We start from the raw sequence: 27784 nt of genomic DNA, 5'->3' as shown, positions 1-27784 counted from the left end.
AATAGTATTGCACAGATGGCCAGGAACCTCCTCTTCAAGTGCCCCCATAAGAAGCCGCTTGCTATGGAGCCATTTGTTCAGGCTTGATCTCGAGCCGGGCTGTGTGCATCTATTGATAAACAAAGCATAGCCTAGCTCTGCCCCAGCTCCCTCCTCACTGAATTGGACTAACAGCAACCGGAGCCAATGGCTTGTCAGTCCCATTGTGAAGAGGGAAAGAGGAGAGAAGACTGCAGCTAGGCACAGCACTGGATTGATCCAGGAGTGAGGTAAGTGTTTAGAAGGGGAAAGGGGGCACAGCAAGTCCTAAAAATGTTTTTAACCTTAATGCAAGGAATAAATTTTAGCTTTAGAACAACTTTAAGTTCTCTGTACACATAACTGCCCCTGCTGATATCTATTTACATAATATGTTGTATTTAGGATCTACACTAGCCGTCATTAACCACTTACCCCCCGGACCATATTGCTGCCCAAAGACCAGAGTACTTTTTGCGATTCGGGACTGCGTCGCTTTAACAGACAATTGCGCGGTCGTGCGACGTGGCTCCCAAACAAAATTGGCGTCCTTTTTTTCCCACAAATAGAGCTTTCTTTTGGTGGTATTTGATCACCTCTGCGTTTTTTTTTTTTTTGCGCTATAAACAAAAATAGAGCGACAATTTTGAAAAAAATGAATATTTTTTACTTTTTGCTGTAATAAATATCCCCCAAAAATATATAAAAAAACATTTTTTTTCCTCAGTTTAGGCCGATACGTATTCTTCTACATATTTTTCGTAAAAAAAATCGCAATAAGCGTTTATTGATTGGTTTGCGCAAAAGTTATAGCGTTTACAAAATAGGGGGTATTTTTATGGCATTTTTATTAATATTTTTTTTACTAGTAATGGCGGCGATCGGCGATTTTTTTTTCGGTATTGCGACATTATGGCGGACACTTCGGACATTTTTGACACATTTTTGGGACCATTGGCATTTTTATAGCGATCAGTGCTATAAAAATGCATTAGATTACTATAAAAATGCCACTGGCAGTGAAGGGGTTAACACTAGGGGGCGGGGAAGGGGTTAAGTATGCCTGGGTGTGTTCTTACTGTGGGGGGGGGGGTGGCCTCACTTGGGGAAACACTGATTTTCTGTTCATACATTGTATGAACAGAAAATCAGCATTTCCCCTGCTGACAGGAACGAGAGCTGTGTGTTTACACACACAGCTCCCGTTCCCCGCTCTGTACCGAGCGATCGCGTGTGCCCGGCGGCGATCGCGCCCGCCGGGCACACGCACGGGAGTCGGGGGCGAGCGGGGGGCGCGCGCGCGCGCGCCCCTAGTGGCGGCTAAAGGGTAGGACGTCCATTTACGTGGTCTCGCCTAGGAGAGCCACCTTGTGGACGTAAAATGACGGTGCGGCGACGGCAAGTAGTTAAATGGAGGTCCGCAGTCCCAACACAGACTAAGTGACGCTCCTGTCCGGACCGTCGGGCCACCAGTGTACAGTGTCATATGCCCACCCTGCAGTCATTGGTTTCTGGGACTGCGAACGTCCCGGCAACCAATGATGTCGCGTGTGCACCCCGCCCCCTGCCGTTTCCTTTCTTGCAGCTCCCGGCTGGGCTGTGAAGTTAGACATCACATGTCCGTATCCGCCCCCTGCTGCTTGTTATCTCATGGCTCATGTGTCTCACTCGGCCGGCTGCGAGGTATAATTTTATATGCGAGCCCCACCTCCTTCAGCAGGACTCCCGGCTCAGCTCTTGCCCCCTGCAGATTGTTACCTCTGCTGGCTCACGCTACCTGCCTGCTCAAGGTATGTGGGGTGTTTACAGTGACACAATGATAGCCACAGTTTCTCTTAAGGGGCACACTGATGGCCACATTTAATGTAAGGTTAACTCTGATGGGCACAACAAAATGTGCCCATCAACATGCCCCTTATTTTATGTTAATGTTTACTCTGATGGGCACATTTTATGTTAAGGGGCACTCTGATGAGCAAATTTAATGTTAAGGAGCACTCTGATGGGCACATTTAATGTAAGGTTCACTCTAAAGGGCACAACAAAATGTGCCCACCGGAGTGCCGCTTAACATTAAATATGCCCATCAGAGTGCCCCTTAACATAAAATGTGCCCATCGGAGTGACCCTTCTTTAATGTTAATGTTCACTCTGATGGGCACATGTTATGTTAAGGGGCACGATGATGGACACATTTTATGTTAACAGGCACTCTGATGGGCACAACAAAATCTGACCATCAGCATGTCCCTTAACATAAATGTACCCATCAGAGTGCCCCTTAACATAAAATAAGGGGCGTGCTGATGAACACATATGTCAGTGGGGGCACACTGATTAGCACATATGTTAAGGGGGCACACTGATGGGCACATATTATGTTAAGGGGGCAATTTGATGGGGATACATGATGTAAATGGGGCATACTGATGGGGACACCTGATGTAAAGGGGCACTCTGATGGGCACACCTAATGTAAAGGAGCACTCTGGTGGGCACAACTGACGTGATGGAGACACCTGATGTAAAGGGGCACTCTGATGATGGCACCTAATGTAAGGGGGCACTCTGATAAGGACAAATGATGTAAGGGGGCACACTGATGTAAGGGGGAAAACTATTGGGGACATTTACATTCATACAATCTTTCATGGCACAGACCTGTTCGGACCTGGGGCAGGAATTTATTTTTTAGTGACCGGACTTCCTTGAATTTTAATTCACTACCCCCGATCTATACTATGTTATAACATTACATGCAAATGTATCCCCATTTTATGTGTAGAACAACGTATATAATAGCACACTGCACCTATGGTATGCGTAAAGGAAACCTGTAGAGATTTTGCCACTGAAGTTGCCATTGCTAGACTTCCCCTTAGAAAAATGGCAGTTGCCTGGTTGTTATGCTGGTCTGATAGCTTTTAAACCTGCATTATTTTTCATGTCAGAAAAGCCAGGGACAACAAGGCAACTAGTATTCTCAGAATGACGTTGGCAATGGCTTCCAAAATTCTCTTTAAAGGACACTAGCAGATGGAGATGGAGGCTTCAACTACTAACCTCTGTCTACATGTATTAGCTTCACATAGTTATCCTGTCCTAAAGTATCTAATAATATATCACAAAATTAGATATCAATATGGAATCTTCTTACTCCTGCTTGGTGGTAGTTTGGTCAGTGCGTTGCGAGCATACAGCAAGCACACTCTCAGCTCACAACCATAAACCACCGTGGACGCATATGCATGGTGACTGGGCGTTAAAGCCCACGTTTCCTGTCACTGCATATACTTGCAGTCAGCAAGAGGTTAAAATTATTTTGTTCTTCTTTTAGGAGGTGGTGTTCTATGTCCTGAACAGTCTAACAACCTGTATAATTCGATCTCTAGCCATTTGGATCTATTCAAACAGCCAACTATGTCAGAGCAGGGACACCCAGCTCTGTCTAGCTAGTTCATAGAACCCACGTGGAAAGGAAATCAATACGTGGGCAGGCAGTGCTAGGCTCTCTTATAAAGATAACTGCGGTCTGTAGACTAACCATCCTGAAAGGACCTTGTATTAAACGTCTATTTGCAAAATACAAAAATATAATACCCATAACCTATAGTAATTATGAAAACATGATGTCAAAGATCAATTTACAAACATATACAGTAACATACAATAAAACAAAAGCCCTTAAAAGTTTCAACCAAATGACTTTTGAGGCACTCACTTGGTAGGTACCGAAAACTTTGCATAGGACTTCTTTTCCTGCGTCCATTGGAGATATAGAAGTAGACCTGTAGGGGGCGTGTTATCTCCTTATTACAATATTCTGGGACTTGCACAGAGAGCAGAGACTGGAGAATGGAAAGCAAATGAATAAATGTAATCTTCCTTTATCATATTGATAAAAACAATAAACATTCAATAATAAAAATGCATCTCTGAGTTTCAACACTAGCTGGCAGCAGAGGAACACATACTGGTCGAGGTAGACTTCCACTGGCATTTCTGACTATGCTAGCTACCTGCCTGTTGTGTTGACCTGCTGGCCTTTTTGTGTCACTGACGCCAAACAAGTATGCAGATCAGGAAGATCAGTCAATGTCCAAGGGTCAGTATTACAATATATAGCTCCTTGCAAAAGTATTCACCCCCCATGACATTTTCCGTGTTTTGTTGCCTCACAACCTGAAATTAACATGGATTGTTTGAGGATTTGCATAATTTAATTTACAGAACATGCCCACAACTTTGAAGATGTATGTTTTTATTATTGTGAAGCAAACAACAAATAGGACAAAATAACAGAAAAAGTCAATGGCCCGGATTCACAGACACTGGCGCATATTTATGCCGCTGTAGCGTATCTCCTTTACGCTACGCCGATGCAGCGCAGAGAGGCAAGCACTGAATTCACAAAGCACTTCCTCCCAAATCTGCGCTGGGTTTCCAAGGCGTAATTCGGCGTAAGTGGAAGTGGGCGTGAGCCATGCTAATGAGGCGTGACCCCATGCAAATGATGGGTCGAGCGCCAGACACATACGAATCGCCAACTGCGCATGCGCCGTCCTGTGGGCGCATCTCAGTGCGCATGCTCACAATCACATCGGAACAACTGCCTAAGATATGTCAGATCACTGCCTACGGCGTGAACATAACCTACGCCTAGTCATATTCACGTCCTACGTAAAATACGTCGGCTTGTGTTCCCTGTTGCAGCCCTTTGCATGGATGCTGCTGAGTTACACCTCCTTTATGGGGCATAACTTTACGCGCACAGCGTCGGACGGACGTACGTTCGTGAATCGGTGTATCTACCTCATTTGCATATGTGAATAGAAAATCAATGGGAGTGCCAAATACGTCCAGCGTAAATATGCGCCCACTCTACGCTGGCGTAGGCAAGTTACGTCGGTCGGATGAAGCCTATTTTCAGGCGTATCTTAGTTTCTGAGTCCGGCGCATAGATACGACGGTGCATATTTGCACTTACACGGCGTATCTCGAGATACATCGGCGCAAGTGCTTTGTGAATCCGGGCCAATGTGCATAACTATTCACCCCCCTAAAGTCAATACTTTGTAAAACCACCTTTTGCGGCTATCACAGCTCCAAGTCTCTTTGGATAAGTCTCTATGAGCTTGCCACACCTTACCACTGGGATTTTTGCCCATCCCTCCTTGCAAAACTGCTCCAGTTCCTTCAAGTTGAATAGTTTGCGCTTGTGAACAGCAATCTTTAAGTCTGACTACAGATTTTCTATTGGATTGAGGTCTGGGCTTTGACTAGGCCATTCCAACACATTTACGTGTTTCCCCTTAAACCACTCAAGTGTTTCTTTAGCAGTGTGTTTGGGGTCATTGTCCTGCTGGAAGGTAAACCTCCGTCCTAGGCTCAAATCACACACAGAGGTTTTGCTCAAGAATATCCCTGTATGTAGCACCATCCATCTTTCCCTCAACTCTGACCAGTTTCCCAGTCTCGACTGCTGAAAAACATCCCCACAGCCTGATGCTGCCATCACCATGTTTAACTGTGGGGATGGTGACATTGCAGCGTTGAAGGGCTTTGTTCTAAGGTAAGTTTCTCATAATGTGCTAGTATGCGTAATTGTTTTTTCCAGCAGCTGCAGATTTACTACCGCTTTTAGGCTGTCAGCAGATCGGCCTTTGCATTTTTGGAACAGTGCCTAAAAATAGAGAGCAACTGATCATGTGCAGAGCAGGGTGAGACAGTGTATTACTGGATTTTAGTATCCAGCGTTTATTTTTAATGTTTCAATAGCTCTACCTGCAAAAGGGGCCAGCCTGGGGTGATCTAGCAGGACTTCATTTTCTGACTTAAGTTCCACTTTAAACATTTGCTTCTTGCTGGGTAACAAGCATTGAATTTCAAAGACGTTGTGTATCTGTCTGCTTGTTAAGTTATGGTAAGTTCAGGTAATGCTTTCTCATATTATGGTGTACATTCCAGAAGAGGGGTCAAAGATGTAAAATAAGTCTGGCAGATGATGACACATGGGGCATAAAATATGGAACCTCCTTGTGTAAATCACATTATCAGAAGCATGCTAAACTGGAGGATACTTTAAAAAATAAAAATTCTAAGAAAACTAAAAAAGTGCACATTATACCTCATTACTTTTCAATCGGTTTACTTTTGCTTCCTCTTCCCATTGCAGTTTTCCATCTGTTGGGAGCAAAGAAACACATATTAAGTAATGTCTTGAGTATTTGTGTATCATGCCAACATTTTATGCAGGATATTGTTGAGAGAATTTTCACTATTGATGTCAGTCCCTGTCCACATTGGGGCCTACAGTCATATATCTTACATACAATCATATATTCCAGGGCTGCTTTCATGCAGAAACTTCAATCAGCACAAGTGATGGTAGATACATTGAATGCATTGAATGTGAACAGTCCCTTGCTGGTGGCTTCTCTGTTAAATGAAAACTGAAGTCACCCCCCCCCCACCCATCCATACCCCTGCAGCTGCAATCTCCTGGTGCTGAGGGGGTTAATACAAGCTGCTAGACCCGTCACAGGGACTTGTCAAAAGTGCTGACTATGCCCATTCCTACCCCTTTCACCCCTTCCCCATTTATAGAAGCTGTACCAAAGCTACCAGAAATTAAAAGCGCGCTATGAATGAAGGAGGTGGACTTTTAATTTAACCACCCGTCCACCATTTATACAGTGCTTTTCATTGTGGGAAAACATTGTAAGCTTCTATGAAGGAAGCAGGGAGAGGTGAAAGGGCAGGCATAGCTGTTACTTTTGATGAGTACCTGTGGCAGGTTCAACGGCTTGGAATAACCATGGTAGCACCAGAAAATTACTGCTGCAGGGGATGGGGGGCAGAAGACTTTTGTTTTCAACAAACAGAGCATGTAAGTGTAGGGTGATGTTTTTTTTGTCACATCCTTCCAGTTTCCCTCTTCATTGGGTGCCAAGCAAGGGTCACATGAGAGGCCTACCCCCCAAGTGGGTTCTTCTGGGCTACACTAGGCACTTTGTAGAGGGACACTTTACTACACATGGGGAACCTTTGCTTTGTGCCATCTTCATCAATGCCCTGGGACAGGCTGAGGCTTCTGTGGGGGAACAATCAATTTTACGGCGGGCCTCTACTCTTAGAGAAATTTACACTTGCACTGCAACTGTGACAATGTACATCTTCTCTGTAATCTGCATTTAGGAGGGAAATTCTGAGCTCTGTCCACATCCAACTGTCCAGCGTTTTCCACTACTACTCCCCAGTAGCAGAGTGAGCCCCACCATGCACTCTGCGTGGGCTCCACAAGTGCACTCAACTTAACTCTTGAACCTCCATAGCTCTGGGAGCAGATCACTGGCGGAAGAAGTTGTCACGCTTATCCTTAACGCAAGTGGTCAGACACTATACCTAGCTTCACCTATAGCAGCCTTCTTTCCCATATACTTGGTTGCCCTCAGGACTTATACACAATGCTATAGTGCCTGGCCACCACACTGGGGCAGGCACGAACTGAGCAAAGCAAACAGGTACTTGCAGCTGGCAGACAGGCAGTGTGGTTCAATGACAGTCCAGGTACAAGGCAGACAAGATTCAAAATATTCAGGGTCAATCCATAGTCAAAAGGCAGGCAGAGTTCAGTAAATATTCTGAAATCCGATCTGAGGTCATAAACAAGGAAATCCAAACAGCAGAGCAGGACAGACAGACAGAGAGCTTAGTGCGTGTATTACGCACAATATCACAAGCACGAGACTGCAGGCTTGGCTGGCTTAAATCTGGTTTGGTCCTCACCCAGAGACTGGCCACATCAATCACCTTGCAGGTGAACTGACAGACAAGAATGCCATACCCAAACCAGGAAGCTGGAATGAGGAGCAGGAGCCTTACATGCTCCTGACATGAGTGCCAACAACATCTCCCTCGCTGCTAGAGGCCGTTCCACCTATAACAGGTACACGCGACCGACAGGCTGCTTGTTCAACTTCTGTTACTCTAGGTCAGTGTTTCTCAACTCCAGTCCTCAAGGCGCCCCAACAGGTCATGTTTTCAGGATTTCTATTATTTTGCACAGGTGACTTGATCAGTTTCACTGCCTTAGTAATTACCACAGCCGTTTCATCTGAGGGAAATCCTGAAAACATGACCTGTTGGGGCGCCTTGAGGACTGGAGTTGAGAAACACTGCTCTAGGTAACCATTCCACACCAATGTCTTCATACCCCAATGTGTTAAGACCCACTCAATAAACCATGTGTGTGCCAGTTACTTATGATACATCTCTTTAGTAGCTTTTTATTTGAGAAAAGTGCAAAATTAACATTTCAATGTCCAACATACAAAGCCATAATTCTTCCCTATTTCCATGACTCTAGCTACAAACTTGTGCTGCCCTAGCATACCTGAAAAGGTGAAGTCTGAGCGATTACAGTCCTTCAGAGGCACTCTCATGCAGATGTAAGTCCTTCAGAGGCATGCTTCATCGCGGTGAATCCCAGTTTCCAGTAACTTTAAATTACAGTGGTGATAGATAACCTTCTGCTCTTCACGGGTAACATTCTCCATCCCTGTCTCTTTCTGGTTTTAGCTTTCTCTCTCTCTTGGGCTCTCCACAGGGAAAATCCCCCAAACCCTCCTCGACTACCTCTCCTGGGGGTTCTCTCTCATGCCTGACCTGAACTCTCATATCAGACCACTGTCCCAATTTATAAGTCACAGAATTAGTGGGCTGGACCCAGAGAAGAACCCACCAAAAGACCAAAGAACCAGGAAAGGCACTAACTCCTACCCTCCTGGTTGGGACAGCACCTATCCGACTGTTTCAAGGTACTTACAAGCAGCCACCAGCTCAAGGGATAGTTCTTATTCAATGTTAGTACCATCCCCTATGCTTATTAAAAAAAACTATTAGTAAGCTTTAAATTGTATCTATACAAAAATGTAATATATTATCATATTATCACACACCAGTTCTTAGATATAGTAGCTGCATTTGTTTTCTTTTCTCAGGCATTTTCTTTCTTTCTTTAAACATGGTAATCCTGCCTATAAAACACTTCCTGTCCTACAGTGACAACATTCACTTACCCTACTGTATGTGTGGAGGAGTAGCTTTGTCACGCTATAACCACCCTAGGACTACATAACACCTCTCCTCATCTCCATAACATGGATGTGTGGGTTTGCAGTTTTGCTTCACAGAGAGAACTGGAAACAATATCACTGATCAGACTACAACATGGGCAGAGTACACCGGAAGTTGTTATCTCACAGGATTTCTGGCAGGATCAAACTGGTATTTTGTTTGCGCAGATAATGCTTTCAATGTCATGTTTAGCAGACCAAAAGGGAGCAAACAAGAGAAGTTTATTTTTAGGGTTTACATACACTTTAAAGCCTAACTCCAGCTTTAAGACTTGGGTTTTAGCACTAGAAAAAGAGCGTTGTAAACCAGAAAACATATGGCTGTGGAATCCTGGTTATTTGGATCCAGGGTCCCAGTGCAGCAAGGCAACAGAAGTAAAGGTTTTGTTGCTTCTTCTATATTTGGGAGTGACTTCATTTATTTCTTACCTGGACCCTTCTCTAAGAAGACCACTTTTGAATCTGAAAGGAAGTTAGAACCACACAGGAGCAACTCTTCTCGACCATTTACTGAACATGCGCTGAGACTGTAGTTTTCCACTTGAGGGAGCTCTTGTGCTGAACGTTGAGCTGGGTAAATCGGAGAAAAAAAGGAATGTGTTTAGAAAGGACTCAATAGAATGTGCTGCTATTTTGGCACTTTTTCCTGTGTACTGTTTTAATCTGTATTTCACCTATACATTTTTTACAGCAGTTGAGTCTCTGTGTTTATTTATTACTTTTTGACACTTTTTTGACGAATGGTATGGGGTAGCGGGATCTGTGGGCACCCTTGTTAAAGGACGCTCCTAGATTCCGATAAGCCCCCTGACCGCATACCCCCAAAACCACCGGCCAGGGTTGTGGGGAAGAGACCCTTGTCCCCATCAACACTCACTTGTCTCCCCCTTTTCCTGACCTGCCAGGCTGCTTGCTCAGATAAGGGTCTGGTATGGATTTTGGAGGAGGTACCCTACTCCGTTTAAAAAAAAATTCAATAGCCGAGTGCCGTCAATTGCAACCACGAGTTACGTTTTTAACAAACCACGAGTCAATTTAAATGTGATTTGACTCTTTTATTTTACTTAGAAATTTCATTTTTGCTGAAGCATGCTCTATGCATGCTACAGATATGCCACATTATAAGCAAACTAAGGGGACCTCCCGGGAACTATATTTAAAGGATATTTTTGTTTGTATTGTTGCACTTACAGGTAAGCCTAGATTAAGGCTTACCTGTAGGTGCTTGAAATATCTCCCAGACCTTCATGGTCTAGGAGATATTTGAAAAATTGTCGTAGGGCGATCTCTTCTGTGCATGCGCCGGATTTAGAAAGGGCACGCTGTGCCATTTCTATCTCGGGTCATGCCATTAAAGGGAGTGACGTCACACAACTCCGGACAGTCACAGAGCCGGAGTTCGCAGCCCCGGAAGAAAGAGGGGTGAAGAATGGACGCTCGCTACTAGCGAGGAAGACAGGGATATTGCGGGCTTCTCCAGCAGGAAAGTGTCACATAATGGGCTACTATGCAATTCATAGTAGTCCATTATGCTTTACCTTTGCAGGGAAACAAAAAGGAAGTAACACCCATCAGGGTTTACTTCCTCTTTAAGCAACATTAAAATCACTGCTCCTAAAAAAACAATGATAAAAAAATGTTTTGGCATTAATACATGTCATCCATGGCAGTACCTAACCACCATACCCCTTTTATGGCCAATTACTTGCATATAAGCCTTCAAAATGGGCACATTTAATTTGTCCTGTTCGGCTCCCATAGAATTCAATGGGGTTCGCCGTTTGGGTTATATCTTTACCCCTGTTTGGAAGTTCTGCTGTAAACCGAACAGGGGGTTGTTTGGCCCATCTCCCATGAAAGTTTGCATTGAAAGCAGAGTATGGCCCCGTACACACGATAGAATCCATCCGCAGATAAATCCCAGCAAATGGGTTTCTGCAGATAGATCCTATGGTGTGTACACGCCAGCGGATCTGTTTCCGCAGAGAAATCTCCTCTGGGATGGATTCCAGCAGATCGGATATTTGCTGTGCTGCACAACAAATCCATCTGCTGGAATCCATTCCAACGGATGGATCCGCTCGTCTGTACAGACTTACCGGATCCATTCGTCCAAAGGGATTCCCCGCACGCAAATCATATAACTACACAGGTTCCTCTTAGTGTGATGAAATACACTATAAGTAATGGTGCAAAAAAATTTTTTTTCAGGTAACTGTGCTAAGTGACACTCCTATATTGGTGATAAACAGTCCATCAACAGAGTTTGAAAAATATTAGCAAAAAATATAAGTAAAATTTCAAAAGTCCAAGAAAGCAAAAGTGCAAGTGTAGGTCCGCAATATGGAGTGAGAGGAAAATGGGTATCCAGTGATCCTTTTAGGGTAAGTAAGGATGTCCCCTTACCTTACTGCTGTAAGGTAACAGCATATAGATCCAACCACATTAGATGGTTCACTCGATGGGCTCTGATCCAACAACGGCAGGTCCTCCTTGGGGTTCTCGTCCCAGATTGGTCAGTTTCTCGCCCCAAAGAAATAAAGCATCGATGGTGTGATACCGTTTTAAAAATTTTAATTCTCAAAGAAAATAGACAGGGGTACTCACATAATCCAAAATACAATTGAGCATGTAAAAAAGAGGGGCAATCTGTCGCCAACGTCACCTCCGATACCTCTCAGTGGACTCATGCGCATTCGTCACTATCATGTGACTTCCTCAGGAGTAGTGAGAGGCATAAATGGGATCCTTTTTATAAGGTGACTTGTTTAGTAGGCTGTAAGTAAACTCAGCTGTTTGCCATGTAAATAATGCAGCTGCAGCCATTTTCCCGTAGTCTGCTAGGCATTTAATAGTAAAATCAAAAAATCAAAAAATTTCGCCCAGCATATAAAATATTTAAATTAGTAGCATTCAGATGGTGGGTGACAGATATGACATCTCATTTATATGGTTAACAATGAAAAAAATTGAAAAAACTTAAAAGCTTCAGCCAGGGGACGGAGACCATGGGGGGGGGCAAACACAGAAGTCCCATTGTACCATCATAACATTCTGTGTTGACAGTACACAGCATTCTACAGGAAGTCTGGCAGCCGCCATTTTGTTGTAGCTCAAAAGTACCATCATAACATTCTGTGCTGACAGTACACAGCGTTCTACAGGAAGTCTGGCAGCCGCCATTTTGTTGTAGCTCAAAAGACGTCCCCAGCATCTCACAGAGCGCTGGGGATACGTCTTACAAAAGTGAGCCATTCTGTCTGATGTCTGGTCGGGGGCCTGCATGGGGCCCCCCGACCTCGGCCAGCATCACAAATAGGCTTCCATCACGTATCGGCGGCGTCTATCAAAACGAATCCACCGCCCAGACCTATAGTAAATGGAATTGATTCCTTAACTGCAAGAATGGGGCAATACATTGACTTCTATTTACAGCCAGTAGTTCAGAGTACAAGAGCGTATCTTAGAGACACAAAACAGATGTTACAATGCCTGGATGATATACCAAGAGATGATGGACCCTTTTGGCTAGCAACAGCAGACGTATCGTCGTTATACACGATCATACTACATCATCAAGCATGCGAAGCAGTCAAATGGGGCCTCAGGAAATATTCCCAGTTGCCCTGCATCCAACGAAAATATCTGGTAAAAAGTTTGGACTTTTGTCTTAAAAATAGCTACTTCTGGTATGGCGGCAATTACTTTTTCCAGAAAACCGGCGTAGCCATGGGGGCAAAATTTGCCCCTAGTGTAGCTGGGCTTTTTATGGCCCAATGGGAAGAAGGGAAAATCTTCTCTGAACCTCCTGATGATCTGTACATATATAAAAGATATATTGATGATATCTTCATACTGTGGAGGGGCGAGAAAGAAACGCTAGCAGATTTTCTACAAGATTTAAATACCAATGACAGAAACATTGAACTTTCTTGGGAAATCAGCAACAAAAAGATCACATTCCTAGACCTAGAGGTGGAACAAGAAAATAATGAACTCCGGTCTAAAACTCATTTTAAAAATGTGGATCGTAATAGCTACTTGCCGCTTGAAAGTTGTCATCACAGAAACTGGCTTTTTAACATTCCAAAAGGGCAATTAATGCGCCTAAGACGAAATTGTACAGACAAAGATACTTTTCTCACCCAAGCAAAAGACATGGGAGAAAGGTTTAAACAAAAAGGATACGACAATTCCTTTATTAACCAGAAGATTGCAGAAGTGGCAACAATGGATAGACAGACTCTTATGAGTGATAAGCCTAAACAAAAAATGCATAAAGACTTGATGCCTATCATCTTCGATTACAGTATACAACATAAATGCATTGAAAAAGTCATTAGACGCCATTGGAATATACTACTGGCTGACAAAGAACTGGGGGGTGTCCTTCCACCGATTCCAAAGTTCGTATATAAAAGGGCACCTACTATTAGGGACAAAATTGTTAAAAATGTGCCTGATCCGCCTAAAAATAAAAACAACTTCCTCTCTTTTTTCACTGGTAAAGGTTTTTTTCCATGCAAAAGATGCTACGCATGTTTGAGAACTCACAAACCAAACCAGAAGAGGAAAGATTTTACTGCAACTAGTACAGGAGATGTATACGAAATAAAAGAATTTATCTGCTGTAACACAGAGGGAGTTGTATACGCACTCGAATGCAGTTGCGGTCTACAATACATAGGCCGGACAAAAAGAGCATTACGAGTGCGTATAAAAGAACATGTCCAAAACATCCTTAAAGGTTTCGATAAACATAGTGTATCAAGACACTTCCTTACCCACCACAATAAAGATCCGACACATCTTAAATTTTGGGGCATAGAGCCCTATGTGAGACACTGGCGAGGCGGGCATAAAGTTAGAACATTGAGCCAGTTAGAATCTCGCTGGATATTTACTCTGGATACTTTTGCTCCCCGAGGTCTTAACATAGATTTTGATCTTAATTGTTTTTTAAGTGACCGATAAGACTTTATTTTTTGATTTATTTCTTGCTTCACTTACCCTCTCTGTTCTCTCCTTTTCGCTATCTAATATTGATGACGTAGATTGTTTTTAATCTGTATATGTGGATCTGTTCGCACACGTCATCTACGTCTTTTAACCTTATGTGGCATATCCATTCAATGAAATTAAATATGTCGACATACATTCATTTAAATTTTTTATACTTTTTAACATATATATATTTTTTTTAACAAATTATTCTGGCTCTCAATATTTTTTAATATACCAATTGAGCCTCAATCTTCTCGGTGCATTATGAGTGTGTATATACACATAAATTCCTGCTCCCCTGTGTTTTTAATTGTTTCCCTCGAGTGCTCCCTTGTGAGGATGCCGTGTGTCACCATTTAACAAGCATTGGCTTCAAAAAAATGGCCGCGGCTCCACTTCCGGTGGCTGCAAGGTGGCTGCAGCTCCACTTCCGGCGGCGCTCGTTTTGATAGACGCCGCCGATACGTGATGGAAGCCTATTTGTGATGCTGGCCGAGGTCGGGGGGCCCCATGCAGGCCCCCGACCAGACATCAGACAGAATGGCTCACTTTTGTAAGACGTATCCCCAGCGCTCTGTGAGATGCTGGGGACGTCTTTTGAGCTACAACAAAATGGCGGCTGCCAGACTTCCTGTAGAACGCTGTGTACTGTCAGCACAGAATGTTATGATGGTACTTTTGAGCTACAACAAAATGGCGGCTGCCAGACTTCCTGTAGAATGCTGTGTACTGTCAACACAGAATGTTATGATGGTACAATGGGACTTCTGTGTTTGCCCCCCCCCCCATGGTCTCCGTCCCCTGGCTGAAGCTTTTAAGTTTTTTCAATTTTTTTCATTGTTAACCATATAAATGAGATGTCATATCTGTCACCCACCATCTGAATGCTACTAATTTAAATATTTTATATGCTGGGCGAAATTTTTTGATTTTTTGATTTTACTATTAAATGCCTAGCAGACTACGGGAAAATGGCTGCAGCTGCATTATTTACATGGCAAACAGCTGAGTTTACTTACAGCCTACTAAACAAGTCACCTTATAAAAAGGATCCCATTTATGCCTCTCACTACTCCTGAGGAAGTCACATGATAGTGACGAATGCGCATGAGTCCACTGAGAGGTATCGGAGGTGACGTTGGCGACAGATTGCCCCTCTTTTTTACATGCTCAATTGTATTTTGGATTATGTGAGTACCCCTGTCTATTTTCTTTGAGAATTAAAATTTTTAAAACGGTATCACACCATCGATGCTTTATTTCTTTGGGGCGAGAAACTGACCAATCTGGGACGAGAACCCCAAGGAGGACCTGCCGTTGTTGGATCAGAGCCCATCGAGTGAACCATCTAATGTGGTTGGATCTATATGCTGTTACCTTACAGCAGTAAGGTAAGGGGACATCCTTACTTACCCTAAAAGGATCACTGGATACCCATTTTCCTCTCACTCCATATTGCGGACCTACACTTGCACTTTTGCTTTCTTGGACTTTTGAAATTTTACTTATATTTTTTGCTAATATTTTTCAAACTCTGTTGATGGACTGTTTATCACCAATATAGGAGTGTCACTTAGCACAGTTACCGGAAAAAAAAATTTTTTTGCACCATTACTTATAGTGTATTTCATCACACTAAGAGGAACCTGTGTAGTTATATGATTTGCACCATTACTGTTATTGTTCACTGATCATTTATATTTATTTTTATGCTGATGCCATTTGGGCTATATTGCTCCTCATTTCAATTACACCTACTTTCATTCCCCTCCCCCACCTGTTTATTCACTTATCCACTCACCACTGATTAGCGCAGCACTACCCTCCCCATTTTCAATTGCTTATGGTTTGATACACCTTCCAGTGCCGCAGCTGTACCTCCACTTCTCATCACTTTCATTTCCCCTCCCCCTTTCTTCCCCTCTCTGTTTCCCCTCCTTTGATAAGCGCGGTAATATCCATTTTTCCACGATTCCCCGCACGCGTCGTAATGATTTGACGCATGCGTGGAATTCCTTATATGACAGCGTCGCGCCCGTCGCCGCGTCATAATCGCGGCGACGGCGCGACACGTCATCGGCAGAGGATTTCCGCGCGGATTTCAATGCGATGGTGTGTACACTCCATCCCATCGAAATCAGCGGAAATCTTTGAGAGGATTTATCCGTGGAAACGGTCCGCTGGACCGTATCTGCGGATAAATCCTCTCGTGTGTATGGGGCCTAAGCCATTTCAGTACAGGAAAGGAGACTGAAGGTAGGGCTGCTGACAGCCTCCTCAATGCTTCTGCTGAAAGTTGGGGCCACAGGAAGGAGATTTTTTTCTCATTTCTCCTTTCTGCTATTTCTTTTAGCCAGTAATGCCTACTTTTAATGCTGTTTAAGAGCAATACACCAGTTTTTATTTTTAGCTTTCAAGTTCCTCTTTGGTGCTTTGGAAGTATGTTCCATCTTTATAATTATGGATTTAGTTCTTTTGATATATTGCATATTTGCTGTTTGTGTATAAGTGTATGTATTATACAGTATTTCACAAAAGTGAGTACACCCCTCACATTTTTGTAAATATTTTATTATATCTTTTCATGTGACAACACTGAAGAACACTAAAGAAATGTTACTTTGCTAAGATGTAAAGTAGTGAGTGTACAGCTTGTATAACAGTGTAAACTTGCTGTTCCCCTCAAAATCACAAACACACAGCCATTAATGTCCAAACGGCTGGCAACAAATGTGAGTACACCCCTAAGTGAAAATGTCCAAATTGGGCCCAATTAGCCACCCTCCCATGTTATGTGACTTGTTAGGCCCCGTACACACGGACGGATAATCCGCTGAAAACGGTCCGCCGGACCGTTTTCAGCGGACATGTCCGCCGGAGATTTCTGTCTGATGGTTGTACACACCATCAGACAGAAATCCGCGTGTAAACAATACGCGGGGCGTGGCCGCGCCGTCGCCGCGACGGTGATGCGGCGACGTGCGCGGCCCTGGAAGTTCAATGCTTCCACGCATGCGTCGAATGAGTACGACGCATGCAAGGGATGGCGGTCGGTCGGACGTGTCCGGTGAGTCTGTACAGACGACCGAACACGTCTGACGGACAGGTTTTCAGCGGACAGATTTCTTAGCATGCTAAGAAATTTTTATCCGCTGGAAACTGTCCGATCCGTGAGACAATTGTCCGCTCGGGCCTACACACTACCGGATCTGTCCGCTGGAACTGGTCTGGCGGACCAGTTTCAGCGGATCGATCCGGTCGTGTGTACGGGGCCTTAGTGTTACAAGGTCTCAGGTGTGAATGGGGAGCAGGTGTGTTAAATGTGGTGCTATTGCTCTCATTCTCTCATACTGGTCACTGGAAGTTCAACATGGCACCTCATGACAAAGAACTCTCTGAGGATCTGAAAAAAAAGAATTCCTGCTCTACATAAAGATGGCCTAGGCTATAAGAAAGGTGCCAAGACACTGAAACTGAGCTGCAGCACAGTGGCCAAGACCGTACAACAGTTTAACAGGACAGATTTCACTCAGAACAGGCATTGCCATGGTTGACCAAAAAAGTTGAGTGCACATGCACAGCATCATATCCAGCGGTTGTCATTGGGAAATAGACGTATGAGAGCTGCCAGCATTGCTGCAGAGGTTGAAGGGGTGGGGGGTCAGCCTGTCAGTGTTCAGACCATATGCCGCACACTGCATCAAATTGGTCTGTATGGCTGTTGTCCCAGAAGGAAGCCTCTTCTAAAGATAATGCACAAGAAAGCTCACAAACAGTTTTCTAAAGACAAGCAGACTAAGGACATGTATTATTGGAACCATGTCCTGTGGTCTGATGAGACCAAGATAAAATTATTTGTTTCAGATGGTGTCAAGCGTGTGTGGTGGCAACCAGGTGAGGAGTACAAAGACAAGTGTGTCTTTCCTACAGTCAAGCATGGTGGTGGGAGTGTCATGGTCTGGGGCTGCATGAGTTCTGCTGGCACTGGGGAGCTACAGTTCATTGAGGGAACCATGAATGCCAACATGTACTGTGACATGCTGAAGCAGAGCATGATCCCCTCCCTTCAGAGACTGGGCCGCAGGGCAGTATTCCAACATAATACTGACCCCAAACACACCTCCAAGACGACCACTGCCTTGCTAAAGAAGCTGAGGGTAAAGTTAATGGACTGGCCAAGCATGTCTCCAAACCTAAACCCTATGGAACATCTGATAGGCATCCCCAAACGGAAGGTGGAGGAACGCAAGGTCACTAACATCCACCAGCTCCGTGATGTCATCATGGAGGAGTGTAAATGACTCTAGTGGCAACCTGTGAAGCTCGGGTGAACTCAATGCCCAAGAGGGTTAAGGCAGTGCTGGAAAATAATGGTGGCCACACAAAATATTTACACTTTGTGCCCAATTTGGACATTTTCACTTAGGGGTGTGGTCACTTTTGTTGTCAGCAGTTTAGACATTAATGGCTAAGACGAGTTGAGTTATTTTAAGAGGACAGAAAATTTCCACTGTTATACAAGCTGTACACTCACTACTTTACTTTGTAGCAAAGTGTCATTTCTTCAGTGTTGTCACATGAAAAGATAGAATAAAATATTTACAAAAATGTGAGGGGTGTACTCACTTTTGTGAGATACTAGAGAGCAAGAGGTCCTGAGAGAAGCGGAGTGGATGGTTTTGGTCATATTTTAAGTTGGGATTGGTAATGTGACAGTTGTGGATAACTTTGCATGTTGTTAGTATTTTAAATATTTTTTAAATATCAGCCCTATAGTGCTTCGCACATCAAAACGTTCCTGTATCTGGAAAACCCAGGCACTCTGGACAAGCTTATAACTATAATGCAGTACATAAACATGGTAAACGTGGCCTAGGATTGCAGCGTTTGGGGAAGCTCTCCAACCCTCTTCTAGAGCTGCTAGACTTCTGCTGTTACTCTCTTCCGCTATTAATACCTGACCAACATTATGGACTTTTCATCTTCTTTACGGATGGAAGTCTTTAACTATGGGGATTATTGGACACATGTGAAGTATGTGGCACATATGTAATCATTTGTGTTTGTTCCATAAAATAAGTCTGTTCACAAACATCAATAATCATACTTGTAGAACCCTATTTCTGTATGTAGGGAAAGAGGATTACCGCTCCAGGTGGATCAATTGAAATGAACCTCTTCTCAAAGTTGAAGCACCAGGTTCAGGCAAAGCATATAGCAATAAGGTGAGGGAAAATTCTGTATAAAATAAGACTTTATTTGTAAAAATGCTTTAGCTCTTCTGTCCTATATTCTGCTGTGGCATGTATTTTTTAATTTTTTACAAATAAAGACTAAGGGCCAGATTCTCGTAGGAGCGCGTATGTTTGGGGCGGCGTAACGTATCCGATTTACGTTACGCCGCCGCAACTTAGACGGGCAAGTGCTGTATTCTCAAAGCACTTGCTCCGTAAGTTGCGGCGGCGTAGCGTAAATCGGCCGGCGTAAGCCCGCCTAATTCAAATGTGGGACAGGGGGGCGTGTTTTATGTTAATCTTCTGTGACCCGACGTGATTGACGTTTTTCACGAACGGCGCATGCGCCGTCCGTGGAAATCTCCCAGTGTGCATTGCTCCTAATACACCGCAAGGACGTATTGGTTTTGATGTGGACGTAAATTACGTCCAGCCCCATTCACGGACGAGTTACGCAAACGGCGCAATTTTTTTTTAATTTCGTCACGGGAACGACGGCCATACTTAACATTGGTACGCCGCACTTACGCCACCATATAGCAGGGGTAACTATACGCCGGGAAAAGCCTAACGTAAACGGCGTAAATTTACTGTGTCGGCCGCGCTTACGTTCGGGAATTCGCGTATCTTGCTGATTTACATATTTTGCCGCGTAAATCAGCATACACGCCCCTAGCGGTCAGCTTAAAAATGCAGTTACGATCCGACGGCGTAAGAGACTTACGCCTGTCGGATCTAACAGATATCTATGCGTAACTGATTCTAAGAATCAGGCGCATAGATACGACCGGCCGGACGCAGAGATACGACGGCGTATCTGGAGATACGCCGTCGTATCTCCTCTAAGAATCCGGGCCTTATTTTTTGGAGTGCGGCTGTGCAGAATTTTTCCTCACCTTATTGCTATTTCTGTATGTATATAGAATGCTTCCTTGTTGTACAGGTTGTATTCATAGACCTACAGTAAAGCTGGTATGGTTACAGATTTTAAGAATACCAGCACATAAAGACTTGTAATGGGATATCTTTCATTTTACTTACAGCACTCTATAGGTATAGACGCCACTTGTAGAGAGACACCTTTCCCACCTCCCTGCGGAATGTGCACACGAAACACAAGTCGAACACGTGTGTTCTTTCGGCCAATGTCTGTCTCACCCTTCCGGAGCTCAATATCTGAATTTCGAAGCTTTAGAATTCCAGCGCAGTCTATACTGGAACATAGACATTTTTATCAGACATTTACTGCATCACTACAAAACACATATTTAGAGAAGTATCTGAAAAAAGATTTGCCTCTGATGCTCACAGCAACTACTCATTCCTTTTATTGGTTGCTGTATGTATCATAGGAAGTTCTTCTCTCAGACACTTTTTGTAAAAAAAACATTTTATTGTCTAAAATATATATTTTTATACATGTGTGGTCATTATAGTCATGACTGCTGAGAGGCATAGGCATATGTAGTCCTCAAAATGACTGTATTGGCCTTCCTCAACAGATAGCAACACTATAATAATCTTTGTGTCGGAAGAACAAGGTTACAGCTTTATTGGTAACAACAGAAACTTTTATTGCAACATACAAGCAAGCCAATATATTGTTTAAAGTACGTCTAAAGCCAAAACTTTTATTTGCATTTTTGAGTAGAAAAGTGTTAAAACCCTGTCAGATTTTTTTTTCCATCCATGTCCCATTCCAGATATTTTCTATTACTTACTGTCCTGTAGACAGCAGAAAAAAATCTCTACAAAATCCCCACGTAGGCAGTTGTCACAGAAAGAAATATCCCAAATGGAAAATTTTTACCTCTATTTCTGTTCTGGTAGCAAATTTTGGATTTTCCTTAATTTCCAGTCCTAGTGACAATAGTTACCAGGACTGTGAGAAGGCGATTGTCCTAAAGAAAAAAACAACTGACATGTTTTCTAACCACTCTATCCAAAATGAAAGAAAAGAGTTTGCCTTTAGATGCACTTCATCAGGAACTCTGTTGGTTACAGATAAGCAGTGAGCACCTAATCATAACGGGTGAAGTGCCTGTCTAAATGGCCATACTACATGGGCCAAATATCGGGCGGCATCGGCCGATTCAATAGGAACTGGCTGACATTTGGCCCGCGTGTACGGCAGCCAGCTGGACAGAAGCCGGCCATTTGGCTGGCTTCTGTCAAAGGGGCATGACTGAAAAAGGTCTCCCGATCAACATCCAGTCAGCTTTTTCAGCCGAGTGTTCTGGCAGAGGGGGGGGGGGGGTGTCCCCCTGTCAGAACACAATAGCTCAGCAGGGGAGACCGCTGCACTAACATTGCATAGCTCCTCCTGAAGCTTTCAGGTTTATTTCATTTAGCCTACTGGGTTGAACGGAAAAAAAAAACTGATTAGTGTGTACTAGGCTTTAGGGTTCATGCACACAGACACATTCCCTTTTACAGCCTAAACAAGCTGCGTACAGCCACCTGCACCCATTCATGTCAATGGGCTGCTGTAGAAAGCAGCAAGGGCTCCCATGCACCAAAATTCACAGCATGTTAATCCTATAAGGAGGAATGTGTCTCTATGCATAAGCCCTTAACCACAAGTTAAACACAGGCCTCTAGCTAACCAAACTTAATGGAGGGCATAAAAACATGAAGAATAGGAATTCCAGGCATGGATATTTAATTTATAGCCACATCAGCCCAGCTTGGACCATTGAAACCACGGGGTTGGTTTACTAAAACTGGAGTGTGCAAAATTTGGTGCAGCTGTGCATGGAAGCCAATCAGCTTCATTTAAGCTTTGACAATACAACCTGGAAGCAGATGCAGTTTTTATGCAAAGCTGCACTAGATTTTGAACTCTCCAGTTTTAGTAACTCAACCCCTATACCTGCACAATGTCCCTGGAAGCTGAACATAGGCGTGCACAGCCTATTGCATTAGGGTGGGCACCTCAAACATTGGGGTGGAGCAAGGGGGATTCGGGCAGCAGAAAGTAGATGAACAGGGACAGGGGTGGCGGCGGTAGCATATATTAATAACGATCCCCCTGTATTTTGCTCCTGTAGCAGCTGAATGTCGGGAAGAGGGAGAGGAGGAGAAGCCTACTTTCAGCTGCTGCAGGAGGAAAATACAGATCGGTTCCACTATATCCCAGCCCTGCTGCCCTTCCTGTCCAGATTCTGGGGGTCAGCAATGAAGGATCGCGGTTTACCTATTACCTGCCCATGATCGTCAGGTAGATCACGATTGACAGGTTGCCAACCTCAAGATTAGGGTGTTCCCAGGCACACCCCTTGCGCACGCCTATGAAGCTGAAATAGACACAGCCACTAAGTGATCTCCTCTTGCTTCTGGGTCCCCTGCCAAGCAGCTGCCCTGCTGCACTGTGGACACAGGTGTTAAGCCACTCAGCACAGTGCCATTCAGAGAATGCTTTGCATTTTCTGAATGGATGCAAAGCCTTCTCTAAATGTACGAGGTTGGGTGGTGACATCACACTCTCCCCCTCATCCAATCAGAGAAGGCTTTGCATTCGTTCAGAAAATGCAAAGCATTCTCTGAATGGCGATGTGCCGAGCAGCTGAATACCTGTGTCCACAATGCAGCAGGGCAGCCACTCAGCACAGGACCCAGAAGCAAATGAAGATCATTGAAGAAACAGTAACAGCTTCAATGATTTTTAACTTTCAGGGACAAAGGGCAGGTATGATATATGCTGTACATTAGAGCTGCTAGATTTCGGCCAAAATGAGAATCACAATGTTTTTGCTTAGAATAAAGATCACGATTCTCTCACGATTTGCGGCATTAAAATCTTTCACATTATACAAAAAAAAATTTCGGCTAACTTTACTGGTTATTTTTTTTTTTTATTCATTAAAGTAATTTTTTCCCAAAAAATTGCATTTCAAAGACTGCTGCGCATATACAGTGTGGCATAAAATATTGCAACAACCACCATGTTTTTCTCTAGGGTCTCTACTAAAAAAAAATATATAATGTTTGGCGGCTCTAAGCAAATTTCGAGCAAAAAAATAAATGATTTAAACTCGAAAACAACAAATGTCAGATAAAGATTTTGTGTTTAAGTGGTTAAACTTTCCTAATTTACATACAGAAGTCTATTCCTTTGATGTAAAAAACAAATTATTACAATGTTTAGACTTAACATTCCACTGATAAAGAATGTTGTGATACCTGTCAGACTTCCCAGATTTTTCTTCCTTTCTTTTGAGGCTGAGAGCAGAGAGAATTCTCTACATACAAAAGATCGTGAAAAACGTTGTCAAGACCGCAACGGGGAAAAAATCACGATAACGATTCTTGACGATTAATCGGGCAGCTCTACTGTACATAGATAAATTTTTTCAAACTGGACCAGTGAAACTATGTATAAAATATCTATACCTGGAATTCTACTTTAAACTCTTGAAAGGTAAAATTAACCAATAAAGTTGGGAAGGCAAGCAAAACAGTGAACCTCACAAAAAGTAAGGTAAACAAGTGGGACTTTATATATGCCACCAGGAGTGAGAAAACAAATATGGTATGTGATTTAATACACAGAAGTCAAGTGTAAAATTGTCCCCAGGTATATATAGTAGTGACATTAAAAACAATAGAGAATGCATAACAATGGTTGAGATAATATAAACGGTCTACACGTTTCTGCAGGACTTTCTGCTTCATCAGGATCATCTCTTCCATTTTTACAAAGACGTTCAGTCACCATTGATCGTGTACTGCGGTATCTAAATAACTCCCCACCAAAGGGACAGACAGAGATCGCCCACCATCCCGTGGGAGAACCCTAGACAAAGATGCTCATATAAAATCCAAGTATCAACAAACAATCAAGGGTAACTCCAAGGACCCACACCAAAACCAAAAAAGTCTGCTTTCCCATCTAAATGGGGTATGTGACCAGTTCTCTCAGATGGTAAATATCTATCTGAGAGGACCGGTCATACACCACGTGGAATGTAGACCGTTTATCTTATCTCTATCATTGTTATGCCTTCTCTATTGTTTTTAATGTCACTATAAAACTTGTTTGATTTTAATTGTATCTCGAATTTGCATTCTCACTCCCAGGAGCTTATATAAAGTTCCAAAAAAGTCATCTCTGATAGTAAATATCTATTTGTGAGGACCAGTCATACACCACCTGAAACACGTAGACCATTTATCATATCTCTACTGTTGTTATGCCTTCTTTATTGTTTTTAATGTAACTATAAAACTTGCTTGATTTTACTTGTATCCCAAATTAGCAATCTCACTCCTGTGGGCATATATAAAGTTCCAAAAAAGTCTGCTTTCCCATCTAAATGGGGTATATGACCGGTCATCTCCGAAAGTAAATATCTATTTGTGAGGACCGGTCATACACCACGTGAAACACGTAGACCATTTATCTTATCTCGACCATTGTTATGCCTTCTCTATTGTCTTTAATGTAACTATACAACTTGCTTGATTTTATTTGTATCCCAAATTTGCAATCTCACTCCCAGCAGCTATAAATAAAGTCACATTTATTTACTTTACTTTTTCTGTCATTTATAGGGGGTGATGCCCTTGGGAGTTAAAGGTTATTTTGTTGATTTATTTGATGCTCCCCCATTACATTTTGAATACCTGGTGGCTAGTAGACATGTGCAGACTGGAATATTTCGTTTCGTTTGGAAAATAAAATGATTTAGTTACTCCCGAAAATCGTTTTGATTTATTTCGTTTTTCGTTGGGGAATAGCTTTCGTCCGAAAATCCAATAGTACTTGGTTTCTGTCGAATGGTCAAAAGAATATTCGCCGGAAGGTCGAATCTTTACGTCGAATCGTACATTTCCGTTCGAATATTCCGCCTACAAGAATTCTAATGTTGTATGACTAGTAATAATGTCGAATCTATTCTCTATAATGTCGAATCTATTTTCTCATAAATCGAAATTTATTCTCTGTAATGTCGAATCTATTTTTTCTATAGTGTCGAATCTTTTCTCAATAATGTTGAATCTTTTCTCTATGATGTCGAATCTTTTCCCTATAATGTCGAATCTCTCTATATCGAATTTTTACCGCAACGAAAACGAAAATAAAGCATTTTTTATGTCGGATCTTTCGGTTTTTGTTTCTTGCACTTTCGTTATCGTTTGTTAAAACGATAACGAAAAAACACGATTTTCGGACGAAAATGCATTCTAACGAAAACGAATGCACATGTCTAGTGGCTAGTGCAGCTTCAGAAAAGAACCCCCTACTCCTTACTGAAATGTACCTGCAACCCCAATCTGCACAGGATCACAGCCATTATCACACATTAATTACCCGCATTTATCGGCGTATTACACGCACAGGCGTATAACACGCACCCTAACTTTAAGAGGGAAGTTTCAGGAAAAATACTTTCCACACCCCCCTGCGTATAACACACAGGCACAGTTTACACTCTAGTTTCAGGGTAAAAAAGTGAGTGTTATACGCCAATAAATACAGTATGTAATGCATTATTGTTGCATAATTACTCAAATGAATACAGGTGTTGTGGTTCCATTTACGGTAGGACCACCCATCTCCTTGGGTTGCTTTCAGTAGGGAGGGCTTCCCTTCCCCATAGATCAAGGAACCTTAATTAGGGTTATTCCACCAATAGATGTGTTTTCAGAAATCCAGTGTTTCTACTGTATGTTGCCATGCATCTTACTTGGCACACATGTTGTTTTCAGGCAGAAGAGACATCTCCAGAACTTTGGTGCTTGCTACAAGAGCTTCATAGCTGGGTGTAGCCACCATCTTTCCTGTTATGCGATGAACTTGGTAAAAGGCGTGAGGTCTCAGGTTACGCTCATCCGCTGTTCCAATAAACATCTGGAGGGTCAGTGGCTTCTCATTGTATCCTACAAGCTGAAAAGGACCAAATAGGACATCATAAATTTCCATTTGTATGCAAACTTATCAACTTAACTATAAACTCTTCAAGTACCTTGAATAAAAATTACTTTTATATAGAATGTTAGAGGCACAGATGTTCATAACTGCTGTGCACAGTGGAAATACAACCCTGTTTTCCTACAAGATTTCATATGTAGACTAAAAAAAATGCAAGAATCTGGTCATCTCATAAAAAGTGGTAGAAAAGATCCCATCAGCTAATCTTTCCTAGTGGTTAGCATTGATGTCTTGTAGAACTGGAGCTTTGTGATTGATTCCAACCAGGCTGCTGTCTGTGTGGACTTTGTATATGTTCCATGTGTTCATGTGGGTTTCCTCTGGGTACTTTGGTTTCCTCCGACAATCCAAAACATGCCGGTAGGTTATTGGGCTTCTCACCAAACTGGCCTTGAAGTGCATGTTTTTCTGTCTGTGGCAGGAAAATTGGATGGCAAATTCCACTGGGATGGAGGCAGATGTGAATAAACATTCTCAGGATTTGTTTTCAGCGCTGCATAATGTTGGTGCAATAGAACTTCATTAAAGCAGAACTCCAGACAAACAAAGTGGAAATATTTCTAAGGAACTGTTTTATCTATCAGAAGATGCCAAATTGGAAAATGTGAGGTAATTTGGCTGGTTATTCAGTGTGACAGGGGTGTGTGGAAAACAAACATTTACAAATCATGACTAAAATTTTACAAATATGTATTTCAATTATGTGATCTGCTATCTGCCAAACTGATCTCAAGCAAGTAGCTGAATGTCTATTCTTAAAGATGAATTCTAGTCTTACCTCCAGTCTTGCACAGTTGTACAGACTACCTCCTGTACTGTAATTGCTTGCTTTGATTTCAATGAACACTGCGATCTTCTCACATTGTGCAATAAAAGCTGCAGCACATCCAGCCTCAATTGTTGGCTGGAGGACATCCAGCACTTTCCTCCCCAGCCATTCTGTCCCTGACCTACCCCTTTCATTCACTGTATTTCAGTTCATATGTGGGCCAAAGGCGTGTGCCGAATGTGCCTGGGAACACAATAATCCGGGGTCAGCAACCTATCGATTGTGATCTACCCGTCAATCATGGTCAGGTGATGGGAAGACAGCGATCCTTCCTTGACAATCCTTGGAACCTGGAAATGTGGGGTAGCGGGGGTGGCATTTGCAACCAATCTGTATTTTCCTCCGGTAGCAGCTAAAGGTAGGCTTCTCCTCCTCTCCCTTCCACTGGCATTCAGCTATTACTGGAGGAAAATGTAGGGGATTTATACCAGTATATGCTGCCCCTCCTGTCCCTGTTCCTCTGCTTTCTGCTGCCAAGGCTCCCCTGGTCCCCCCTCCCCCTGCAGCACTGCTGGCTTCCCCTCCTCTCCCGCTGGCTGCTGGGGAGGATTGTTTTAAGGATGGAGAGCTGGGAAGGGGGTGGCAAATATGTCAGTTACCAGCCCCTTCTTTTTCTTTATGAACGCAG

General features: G+C 43.1%; 1 protein-coding gene across 1 annotated transcript in view; it reads right to left on the bottom strand.

Moving 5' to 3' along the window:
- Positions 1-27784, bottom strand: part of NFATC4 (nuclear factor of activated T cells 4) — a 117898-nt gene that overhangs the window by 6033 nt on the left and 84081 nt on the right. Inside the window, exons 4-8 of the mRNA XM_040353261.1 lie at positions 26083-26282; positions 20435-20607; positions 9585-9725; positions 6146-6201; positions 3740-3866 (exon numbers count right to left, since the gene is read on the bottom strand). Of these exons, the coding sequence (XP_040209195.1) occupies positions 3740-3866; positions 6146-6201; positions 9585-9725; positions 20435-20607; positions 26083-26282 (697 nt within the window). The remainder of the gene's footprint in view (positions 1-3739; positions 3867-6145; positions 6202-9584; positions 9726-20434; positions 20608-26082; positions 26283-27784) is intronic.

The sequence above is a fragment of the Rana temporaria genome, chromosome 1 (genome assembly GCF_905171775.1).
Source record: "Rana temporaria chromosome 1, aRanTem1.1, whole genome shotgun sequence".
Classification (NCBI taxonomy): Eukaryota; Metazoa; Chordata; class Amphibia; order Anura; family Ranidae; genus Rana; species Rana temporaria.
This window is presented reverse-complemented; position numbering and strand designations above follow the sequence as displayed.